This window comes from Petromyzon marinus, chromosome 4 (assembly GCF_048934315.1).
Source record: "Petromyzon marinus isolate PM22_M1 ecotype Great Lakes invasive population chromosome 4, UKy_Petmar_22M1.pri1.0, whole genome shotgun sequence".
In the NCBI taxonomy this organism is placed as follows: domain Eukaryota; kingdom Metazoa; phylum Chordata; class Hyperoartia; order Petromyzontiformes; family Petromyzontidae; genus Petromyzon; species Petromyzon marinus.
Genome location: NC_133670.1, coordinates 16,881,967 through 16,894,441, shown reverse-complemented (window position 1 = coordinate 16,894,441; position 12,475 = coordinate 16,881,967). Strand labels below are relative to the sequence as shown.

Sequence of the window (12,475 nt, the reverse complement as noted above, 5' to 3'; positions counted from 1 at the left end):
TATTTGATAACTCCTGTGTACTGTAATGTTTATATACCTGTGAACTTGACAAAGATGCGTTGCTATTTATCTAGACATGTGCAATTTAGCAGCAATTTATAAGAGTGAGGTGGGGGGATGGTGGAGAGATTTTCACACTGTGCTATGAACCCGATGACCTAAGTTTGATTCCATGCCATAGTGAATTTTTGTCAAATAACTTCCATGGCTTTTACGCAGCATGGGGAGACCTTCATCCAGCTGTGGATTTACATAGAGCTATACATTATTATTATGAGGTTATAATTCATAAGAGTACATGCCACGGATATATGATTAACTAAGAAATGCAATTTAAAGTGAGCTTGATAACAACAACAACAAACTATTGTTATTCAGGTTTGTTTTCAACAATGTTTCGGTCTAGTAATGTTTTTTAAGTCACAAAACGCAATCTTATTGTGGCAATGTTGAGAATGCATGACCTTTCATGACCAAAAACATCTCGTGGTGGTAATACATATCTGCTGCCACTGCCACACTTGTGCACATTGCTCCTTTGTGTGGGATTGGGCCTATTAGTGCAATGAAGAAAAACCTTTCAATTCCTAACACAAGCCTCTGAGTGCACAAGACAAGTAAATGGCCTTCTCCTCAGGGCCACTGGAAGCCTTTATACGCTGATATATTCCGGCTTTCCTCTCGCAAATGTACACTGAAGAGCTTTTTGCCAACTCCAAAGAATTGAATAAAAAAGCTGCATCCCCTGATATGTTCTGATAACCTGTCACACTCACATCAACGGCAAATATGGATGCAACATTCGTGGTCAAGTCAGAGACAGGGAAGGGAGTGAGAGAGATGCACCAAAGCACACACAAAAAAATCGCACAGCACTGCAATCGCAGGCCGATTGTGGCGTAAAATCACGTTAGCAGCCAAGTCCGGATATTATTATTATTATTTGGAAAACTGTTACAAAATGTAAAGGTTTGTTAAGAACATGATATAAAATGCGATTAATAATATAAGGCTCTATATTTATTCAGCTAATTCCCTCTGTGTACAAGAGGCCTGAATAAGGCAGCCGTCATTCCACCATAAAGTGGCAGAATGATGGCTTGTTGCATGTTTACGCCACGTTGCTTACATCTTGAAAGTTGAAAACATTACCACAGTTAAAGGGTATTTAAAAATAATTCATAATAATTGGTGCAATTAAGCTCACTTTAAATGTATTGATTATTCATTCAGGTGTTTGAGATGTGTATCTCATTTTGCATGATAAAAATAAGAGCAATTTCCAGCATTTCGGTTAATCATCGCTGGACAAAGGCTTCCTCACGCTGTGTTTGTGATGCGGACTATTTGAACAAATGTAACCATGTTGATTAGAAGGGGAGTACTGGTTCAAATATCACTTGCCAGTGAGCAGTCATTCGAACCACTATCATTATCATCATCATCTGTTTGTAAGCCGCAACGAAGCCGTTTTTAACATCGTGGATGGCAGAAAAAAAATATCTCGCACAAACACGCCTATTAGTAGTGTGTGTGTGTGTTCGTGGTGCTGGCCACCCACTCCTTCGTGTACCGTTCCGGCCTTTCATAGATGCTCGCTAACAGCACTTGCCCCTACAGTCTGTTAAGGATATACGGGGGATCTTTGTATTTTTGAGATGGATTGAGCCTAATTTGTCCGGCCTGTTCTTTTTCAAAATCCAACGTCAGCACGCCGAGTTTGGATTCTCCTTGCCACTTTTTTAGCTGCTAATGGGCCGCAGGAGTGTTCGCAGAATGGGGCATCACCTTTTCCGCACGGTACAAGGGGGTCAAAAACTGCCACATTAATTAGGAAGATTACGTTCTACAGAATTCCCACGTAAAATCAGAATTATACAAGTGTGCAAACATACGGTACGCAAATCATGTGCAGTCTATCTAGGATTAAACTCAGAACGGATTGCGATGCTGGGGAAAATGAATAAAAAGGCTTTCAGGCTCGGTGTAGAGATACCATTTTGTATGTACGCTGTTGAAATTCTTTCGCACCGTAAGCATCCAACCGTGCTAATTGGAGGTGCTTTTTGTGTTTCGACTGCTTTTGAACACGAAAAAGCAGTTTGATACAGTGGAGAACACCCAAGAATTATCTAATTTGCCCAGTCAGTCCAAACATTGCTGGATGCTGTTGTGAACTAATTTCTGAGCTACAAATGCGACTGCTCATTTTTTGCCAGCGTACTTTACAAGGACTGTGTCTCGATCAACCGGAATGCACCCGATATCGTCAGACTTTGGAAGCTAAGCAGGTTTGAACCTTTTTTTTTGCTGCATGGGAGACAACCTCGAAGCTGTGAGAATCAGAAGGCAGTGCAGGAAAATCCATCTTTCTGTACATCCCCCCCCCCACTCCCACCTTCAGAAATCCACACTGACCAGAGTGGTGAAGTATGGCCACTAACCCTCATGACCTGTACGGCGTGGGGGGACCCTGATCTAGCAGCAGATTGACAAATGGGCTGTACACTACGTTATAAACTTGGCTGGCCAACTGTATAACCACGTGACATGGCTATAAGAAGTTCTACTTACAGGGTACATTGAGACACGATATCTCTTCTGCGAGGAGACTTTGCAAATTTGCTCCAACATATATTAACGTGCATCACAATATCTTTGTCGAATATTGTTAACGTGAACACTTTGCCTACCCTTTCTGCATTGCTTCTACGAACACAATGGTGGATGCCACTTCTTTCACAACCATGGGATCAATATTTTGTTGTTATATTTGTTGATGCATTCACTTACATTTTATGTAAAAAGCGTCTCTTCTGTGCCAATGTAGTTGATGCATTTTCCTTTTAGATCCTAAAAGCTTTCATGAATCATCCTGTGTTGCCCTCTGTGTAGAAAGGATATAACATTTGCACGTTAACAGTTGTGCATTACGCTTAGCCACCTCCAATGCCCTTGAAGCTTCTGGCAGCCCTTATCCGAGCTCAATTCAGTATTGTCAGTGTCGTGAAAAAAGAACAGTCAGTGTTTTCTCACCTCGTACTGTCCGTGAGAGCCACTTGAAATCATCGTGATCAGCGCCCTTTTTAGGTTTTTCATTTACAGCCTACGCCTGGGCATGTTTGTGTTTGAAGGACCTGTTGAAGCCCAGGTAATAAACGGGAATAATATGCGTGGCAAGAGTCACAAGTTGGGTTTCAACCCTCCTCACCGCTTGCGATGTAACATCCTGCAAACGCGTGCCAATAAAAACGACCAGCCAAAACTCTACTCAGTTCATTGTCGTCAAATGCAGCAAAAATGCATCGTTAGTTGTTATTTGAGTGCTTGTATTGAGTACATTGGAAAAAAGTTACTTTAGAGCAATTCCTTCCACCTAACATGATGATGACATCTGGAGATGCATTCAAGAAAACATATGTCTGAAAGCTTTTAAATTACATTGCCTTTATTATGTTTGGTAATGTTGGCCATGTCTGGCTACTAAATGATTAAGTACACGAGGAAATCTTCAGCAGGAGCATGATAGAAGTGGAATATGATACAGACATCTTCTTTGGTTCTTTCGGTAAAGTCACGTAGAATGAGAATAAAATAATAAAATAAAATAAGACAATAAAATGCTCACGACGTTTTGACCACAACACAAGTAGCCCTCTTCAGGTGAAAGAACAGAACTGTCAGGACGACAGAGCTTGAATGAATGCTGTGAAGATTCGTAGCGTCTTTTAAGCTCGGTGAGAGGCGTGGAGAGCCTTGACAAAGGAGTTTACCTATCAAAGCAGGAGAATTTATCATTGAAATAGCTGAGGGATTAGCTTGTGACAGAAATAGCTGTGTTAAAGTCAAAGTTTACATATCAACAGAGGCATTTAGTATATGAACGCTTCCTATACAATATATCTGTTTGTGTATTATTCTCATAATTTATACATACGTTCTTGATGCAAACCTGCACCGCAGCAATTGTGATCTTGAAGTATTTGTGTTATATTGCAATGAACAAATACATTAAAAGTCAAACTCCTTGATATTAAGCCATGTTGTATGGTGGAATTTCATCGCATTAGACCGATGCGTATGAGCACCGTTTGATGTGCTTGACCCCTCTCTCATTTCGCACAGATCGAGTTTAAATGGCCTAATGTGGAAGTGGCTCCTCATGTGCCGAGTGCCTCGACACACGGGAACCCCGCTACCTCAGCCCCATGCGCCGATGCATCTTGAATATATAATAATGTCAGGCTGGGTGTTAGCGCCCAGTTTGAAAGGAGGGGGATGGGTGCTGAGCAGTTAAACCCCCGCCGTGTGTGTGTGGTGCGATGATGTTTCCACCTTCATGACACCATTGCTTCTGTTAGAATTCACCGATGGTACACGGTGATCATCTGATAATGCTCAGAGGTTCGTCTGACAAAAGAGCAGACGGCAAAGCTACGCAGAAGCGGTAATTGCTTTTTGTTTTATTTTGTCGCATTAACGTCTGGCTTTAGCGGTTTTAAATGTGGTTGTCATAGAGTCAATTGTGTCACTCCACTGTTCTCATTAATACCTAAATGATGTCCTGGCTGTTAAATTTACATGTATTAACATATCATCGGGATGTAATGAGTCATTGGGCTTGCCAAATTAGAAATTGGCAGGCTTGGCTGCTTTATGGCTTGTGCGGAAAATGGATTGATATAAATTTTCTTTCTGAGTTTTTTAGTTAATCTACCACAAATGTACATGAATGCGTTTATAGGATTGAAATTAATCCATTGAAAAGAGACACACAATGCATACAAACATATTTAGGAATTTCTGAAATTCAACTATGAACGATATTATCACTGAAACGCAAGGATTTGTGTAAAATGCTTTTGAAAGGGTAACGGCATAATTGTAAATGTTTAATGAGTAAGACGCCACTGTAGCATTATTCCTGGCATGTGCTAGCTTTCTAAATAATAGATCAATGCAAAAAATATGCATCCAAACGTTTTAAAATAGAATTCCACCAGTTTTTATTTGTTTTTCACAGATTTGACTTGTTAGTAAATTCAATACTCACAAAGTATTGCCTGAATTCAGATCACATTTGTGATGACGGTACTACAGCCTACTCTTGATTATCTGGGTCAATGTGGAGGGGTGGGTGGAGATGTGGGTGGTGCGGTAGAGGGCGTTGCCCAGATTGAACAAAACACCTTGAAAAAAACATGGACTTAGACTTTTAACACGTACTGTATTGAGAGTGAAGGTTGAGAATGCGAGTGTGTTTTCATTATTTCTCAAAGGAATAGGTCACTGATATATGACTTGGGAACAGGTATTAATAGACGCAGTGTGTGTGGAAAAGGCCCAAATAAGTGTTAAATACTCAGTATTCTACTTCCATTCTTTTTTTTTCAAAAGCAAAGTGAATTCACAACCTGATTAATGCACCCAGAGATAACCCAGGAGTTAACTGTGTATTTTGTATAATTGTCCACGTGGATTTATAGTTGTCACATTTTTTTACATCTATTTAGCTGAATCATAATGAGAAGGCCATCAAAGAAATGTATCTGTGTTCAGTCATTATTGCAAAGCTGCTGCAGGTTTTTGGTGTCTCAAAAGAGCCAAGCAGGTTTTCACCATTGACATCGGACGCTTTCAACGCAGGCACCTCCAATTGTGTGCCTGCCTCCTGCAGGGCTTAATTTCAATTAAACATTCTTACTTTATGTTACAATTTTTCTTCAAATGTTATTGCTTTTTGTTGCTGTTAATTATTCTGCTAATTTTATTACCCAGTTCTTAAATTACAGAAAAGACAGTCATGGAAAAGATCCTGGCAATGTTTTAAAATGTCACTAAAAATATGACTTCATTGTCATGACCTCATTAATCTGTGTGTGCATTTCGCATGATTCACTTACTGGGTTCACATGTACGACAGACCTGGCAACAGCAATTATTTTGGTAAAATAAAAACTATAATTGCTGAATGCTGCAAACACTGCACACTGCACAATTGTAGGATGCATCATGTAAGTATAGAATGTGTCAGTTGCTAGGCACAGTTGTCAATGTTGAAATTGTTAATGAAAATAATAAATATCCTCATGAAGCCATAGTGTGATTTTTACTGTGAACGTGTAAGCAGTGGTATTGTAGCTTAAAGCCAAGTTGCCTAATATCTAATAAAACGCTAGAATTTAAAAGTACATAATCGCGTAAAAACACAAACACGCTATTAACATATGAGAGAAAGCCCATTCATATCACAATTAAGGGAGGAATTGGTATTAAAGTCTCTACTTGCATGGAAATGTTTGGAAAATGTTGTGATGAGTATCTTGTATTGAACTAAATGCATCGAGTCAATAACTAAATAAATAATCCCATTTCAGAGAATAAGGGCAAGTGCCAGATATCCTAGCCTATTATATTTTCTCTTAGATGGCAGTGTTAATGATAAATGTGCTGATATTTAACTTTTATTTGCGCGAGTACCACTGGTAAAGCAGTGTCCTTAATCTTCCATCATCGCACGCCTCACTCCCAAACTTTAACGTCTCTCCTGAAACTCGTTTTCCTCATATACGTGCATCTGTTCCCTCCACTCCTTCCCACACAACCCCACCCCATCCTACCCCCCCTCCACGCCTCCTCAGCTGTGACCTGCCGGCAGGAGGATGGGAGCCAGGTCGACCCCGAGCTGTGCCTGGCGAGCGCGGGCGCCCCGCCGGCTCCGTCGCAGGCGTGCCGCGTGCCCTGTGGCCACGAGTGCTCGTTCAGCGCCTGGTCGCGCTTCTCGCCCTGCTCCGGCGGTTGCGGCTCGACGCGTTCACGCCGGAGATCCCTCCTCGGTACGTCGTGCGGCCCCCCAATTTAATGTTACGTCGTCGTCGGCGTCGTCGGCGTCGTCATCAAACAACGTCCGTTGGGGCACGTCGCTATAGAAGGGGACGATGGCCTGATGGTCAAGAATAGTAGATAGTTTTAACGAGATTTTTTTAATATGTATTCCACGCTTAGAGATGCTAAACACAGAATGCCCGTCATCATCGTCATCATAACATACACGTTTCTAGATTAAGAATATGGGAAACAGTGTTTTTTTTTTGTGAGGCTCTGGGAATATAGAATTTGTTGTCATATTGGAAGGGATGAAAGCCGATGGTCAAGATGAACAACAGAGTGGCAGCCAAGGAATGGGATGCATCAGCGAGGACATGTCCTGAGGAGACAGAGCGATGAAATCAGCTCGCGTGCAGGTGCTTGATGGATTGTTGGATCGCAAGATTGTGAGAGGTGGCAGTGACCTTGAGGAGGCCAGTGAGTTGACCGTGGCGGATGTTAATTATTAGACGTTTGCTCAGCAAATGTAACAGTTCAGTCCCCCTGACTGTCGCCACCTGCACCAGCTCAGAATAATGTCTAATCTAGATCTGAAGTTTTCGTGACTGCAGGGATCCATACTCTTTGGTTATTTCGGTAAAGTCCCGTAGGTATAGTATAATATAGTATAATATACCTACATGACTTTACCGAAAGAACCAAAGAATGTCTAAATTCGCCAACATGTCATAGGTGTATCACGCGTTTACTGAACTGCTTTCTCTGACTCCGGTTTCCTTGAAAAATATATGGTTAGTCACAGTGGGCTATCACATAGTTGTAAATAAAGTACATGAGTGAATATATGGATGTATTGTGACTTGGCCTCATTGGCACCAGGCATGGCATTGCCCTCCCTCTCTCCCATCAGAGTTTGACAAAGTGAGGAGCAAATGGGACATTTGCCCAAGGCCCAAAACTGTAGAGGACCCCATGCAGAGATAAGCATTGTATTGTTTTTTAAGCGAAATACGACTGTTATTCATATTATAATTTTTTAAATGGAGAATATAAACGATACTGTACTAATTCTTATTGTTACGCTTGTTTACCCAGTAAAGTCTCACTGTGTCTCAGGACACTTTTTTAGGAGGGCCCTGCCTGGTTTTTGCAGCTGGGGACGAGGTTGCTTTTTATAATCCCAATTTGATCATTTCAGGTAATTTTTCAGCATTGAGAAATTTGCCCAATGCTAGTTATCTTTTTTTTATAGCTATAGTAAGAAAGCAGTAAACTCAGAGAACACCCATGCAGAAGAGGGAGAGCACATATAAACTCGGGTCGGGAATCAAACCCAGGCGCTCCTTGCTGCGAGACACAAGTGTTACCACTTTGCCGCCCAGCCATTCTACTACATTTACTACCTTCATTAATTCCTTCTGTAAAGGAGCGGGCAGGAGGAGGGGAAGGTCTTCCTCTGCTCTGGTGTCCTAGGGGCATGGATACCGAAATCTGGCCCTCTGTCCTATGTTCCCCAGTCCTCGGTCCTTACCACCTTCCTCCATCCTCCTAGATGGCATAAAAATAGAAATTGCTGCTACTCTGTATTACCATTATCCCCAACGCCTCACTTGCCTTGACAGCAAACCCCACATCTGACTGGGTTGAATCAAGACCGTTTAAAAATCACAATTCCAATGAAATCATCACCTTCATGATTATTTAAAAATCACCAACAAGAATTTTGTCCATAATTTTAGGGGATGTTATTCATGATTACTGTCTAGAACTAATTTCCATAATAACTTGTTCACAATGATCAAGTTTATGATCACCTCGCCTCAATCAATAGGCGGTTTATTATTTTATTATTAGTATTTCAGTTTCTATTTTGTTTGTTTTACCACACTTACCATATTTCGGATTTTACAGTGTTGTTATACTCTTATGAACAAAATGGCATAAGAGATAGGGAAGTGTTTTTATTCATTTTATTTCAGCAGGCAGTTTGCATGATTAATGTATTTGGGAGCAAAGCCGACACCCCTCTATTACGCACCGCGCTGAGATGATTCGTATTTGGCAAATAATCTTGTGAAACTAACTGTACAGATGGAGGCAATTTTAATAGACAAACCAACTGTCCTTAGTGATGAGTAACTAGCTGCTGGTATGGGGTTGGTGGTGGTGCTGGCCAAAGCGTTTTGTCAGCAGCATTTGTATTATATTCCACCAGAGGGGTTGCTCCCACAGGGCCCTTGTAAGCCTGATTAAAAACCGGCGCTGCTTTAAATGTGTATTTACAGATGCGAAGGCGCAAAAGCACGTGTTATCGACACAGTGCTCCCTGCGCACATGCTCTCACGCTCAGCTTGTTAATCCCACGGCAGCACTTTGCACTGATGTGTTCCTAATTCCTAAAATCCCTTGGACCCACTTAATGGAGATGCATTGGCACACGGAGACATTCGCAGAAAATACTGTTAATAATTCGTACATTCAAAAAAAGTTAATTACTGTACTTTACATTTTTCAGTCAAGTTGATCATTCTGCTAGAAGCGGGGGGGGGGGGGGGTGGGAGCTTTCATCCCTCCAGAATGTAGATTAGATTTATAAAATGTGAACGGAGATCAAGGGATTCTCTTGATTAAATGTATTCTGTTATTATTCTCTGTTATCCAAATACACAGTTTTAATAATAAAAAATCGCTATTTAATGTGCAGAGATTTGGCTGTGTAAATGGGAAAAAGTCATATTTTTGGCCACTCCCAAAACTGTGACATTAACTTTGAGGATTAAACTAACTTTTGAGCAATGTAGAGCAGTCAATATTTGACAAGGATCATATCGTAATAAGGGGCTCAGTAATACCGACATCAGGGGCCTTGCCTCAAGATCCCAAGGAACACAGCCAACACTGGGGACTCCAGCCAAAAGCAGGGATTATAGCTGAAACCAAGGGCGCATAAGCAAATTACGGGTATTAATCAAAATCAAGGATTTCATCTCTGACCGACGATCTCAACGAGGACATTAACTCGCATATAGAAACCGAAGATTGAAACCAAACCCAGTGTCATGCCCAACTGACAGAACATGCCAAAAGCTAAATTGAAGGAATCCACAGGAATCGAAATACTGATTGAAATATTCTCCTGCGTGTTTCCAATAATGCATTGCGCACTACATCCATAAGCTTGACTATATTAGGTGTAACTTCTTTGCGTGACCTTCCCATGCTTTCTGCTTGAACTCGCCATTACTAGTGCCCTTCCTACATCACAACCTAAATGTTAAGACCCTGCATGGAATTTGAACTAGTCTATCAACTCGCTAGCCTGTTTTGGCTTCCATTAACAAACTGTTGTCCAGGACCTTTCTAATTCTTCATTCTTCATCTTGTAACGGGAAACGTGTACTTTTTCACGGGGTTTAATTCCTCACTGATATATTCTAAGGTGGCTGGTACTCTGGAGTATGTGGCAAGCAATTAGTAGCCATATTGAGAGGTATATAGGATGTTAATATGTTCTGGTTCACTGGTAGACTGGAGTGGAAAACAAATGGTAGCTACAATCATAGTGAAAGGTATACTGGGTATGGTGTGCCAGAAATGTACATTTTTTTATTTCTCATTTGCTGGTAGACTGGAGTAGGTGGCAAACCACGAGTAACTACAGTCATAACGAGAACAATACTGGAAGTGAGGTGCTGGGTGTGGAAATATATTCTGGGCCTCTGTCCAAATAGATAGGCCTGGATGAAATTGAGCCCTGCTTGGAAATTCCTCCTCTTCATCTAAAAAACGTTTTGATTCCCAGTACTGTATATATATTTTTTCCTCTAGATGTTTTCCAAACATTCGGTTGGAAAAGCAAATGCATAATATAAATGGGGAAATCATCGGTATAACTTATAATATCCACTGAAAATGAGCTACAGAAGATCTTCGAATAATTCAATAAAGAAGGCTGCAAAGTTGGACTCAATGTACACATGAGTAAAGCAAAAGTCACGTGCTAAACAAGTTCTCTACACAATTGTATTTATCTGTCAAGGGAACACAACTGCAATGCCCATTCGAATATGAACACCGAGAACAGCTATTGAAGTTAGAACGAGATCATTGTGATGAAATAGAGGTGAGCGAGAGTGAGTTTCAAGTGCTTTTGGAAAACTTTACTTGATAGTGAAAAGCAATAGGCTGTGTGCCTACATAAGACAGTTTTGACCTGCTATGACATATGGATCAGAAACATGGATATTGACACTTTTTCCAACAAAAGCTAAACAGTGCACAAAGAACCATGATGCACAGATGCACACTTCAAGTTCCTTTGAGATACAGAGAGAAACATAGATTAGAGAAAACACACACACACAGGTTCGAGACAAAATGATAACTGTAAAGAAAAGTGAACGTTCGTGGGCATGACTCGTTACTAGAAGGGACAATGTCTGGAGCGATTGGTAGTGGCTTTTGTATTGTTTGTAAATTTCTGACCCGCCCCTTACTGGACATCTGTAAAAACGAGCTTCATAGCTCATCAGATTCTTCCAGTCTAAATAAATATTCTGAGGTGCTAGGTAGATTGTTACATCACAGGACCATGAGAGATAGAGACGGCTTGTGGAGGCCTTCATCCAGCAGTGAACTGATCGTGGCAGATGATGAACCTGTGAAGTTGATCATAAAATAAGAATACTTCATCAGTTTATAAAATAAACTTAATTGCATTTTTCTTGTAGCCCGACCAGCAGATCACCTATATACGCTTGCTTAATGATGTACAGAAAATGACCCATACGTTTTACAAGTGTACCCCTGGGCCACATAGATCCACGCGCGTATTTTTGCAGACCAGATGTGAAAGCATTTTATACCTCGAAGCTGTTTCCAAAAGTGTGTGTGTTTATGCGATATATTCAAACAAACAGTACATTAATGTCTGATTTAGTTAATTTCTGAACAGACTAAAAGTACTGTACACAGATTTCTTATGAGGAGCTGAACAGTGGTGTAGTGTTTAGCAAACTGCTATAAACCTAACGATCTGAGGTCAATTGCTGGCCATGACTAACTTCAGTGGTGAGCGATATCTGACCAGGTCCTGGGGAGGGGGGCCCCTTTCAACTAATCCACAGAGTATGACATTGCTTTCAAGTGTGGTCAGGAAAAGACGTGCTTGGCTGTCTATTAGTACGAATGGGTCACACCAGTGTGGTAAAGTATGGTCAAACATTCCCCATGACAGTCCTTAATCCAGCAGTGGATTAGCCAAGGGATGTCAATTATTATCATTCACTGTTATTTATTTCGATCAAATAAATAGCACTCGGCTATAAATTTGTATTTCTTGAGGTTGGGATCTGTATTCTATGAACAGCATGTGCATTATTAATTCATCGGTGGGGGTCTCTAAATGTTGCTAATTTTTCACGAAGGAGAAATAAACAGTTATTCATGGCCTTGTTTCCTCTAAGCTCTCTCAAAACTAACATAAACCTATAGAGGGTAATGGAGCACATTCGCATCTGCTCGCTTTTTGGACGTTTATGATCATGGCTAATGTGACTCCAGCATCTGTTCCTCCAGAGCACTCTCTGGGGCTGTGCTGCCCTGATGTAATCACAATTTTAAGGCATCTGCTCTTAGTTTAGTGTAA

At 40.9% G+C, this 12,475-nt stretch overlaps 1 protein-coding gene and 1 long non-coding RNA gene across 8 annotated transcripts in view; one reads left to right on the top strand and one right to left on the bottom strand.

Moving 5' to 3' along the window:
- LOC116938590 (uncharacterized) overlaps positions 1–12,475 on the bottom strand; it is a 143,265-nt gene that overhangs the window by 41,165 nt on the left and 89,625 nt on the right. The window lies entirely within an intron of this gene.
- Positions 1–12,475, top strand: part of LOC116938586 (thrombospondin type-1 domain-containing protein 7A-like) — a 246,240-nt gene that overhangs the window by 153,420 nt on the left and 80,345 nt on the right. For all 7 annotated transcript variants that reach the window (XM_076058793.1, XM_076058798.1, XM_076058807.1 and 4 more), the window contains one exon: positions 6,642–6,836. In XM_076058793.1, the coding sequence (XP_075914908.1) occupies positions 6,642–6,836 (195 nt within the window). The remainder of the gene's footprint in view (positions 1–6,641; positions 6,837–12,475) is intronic.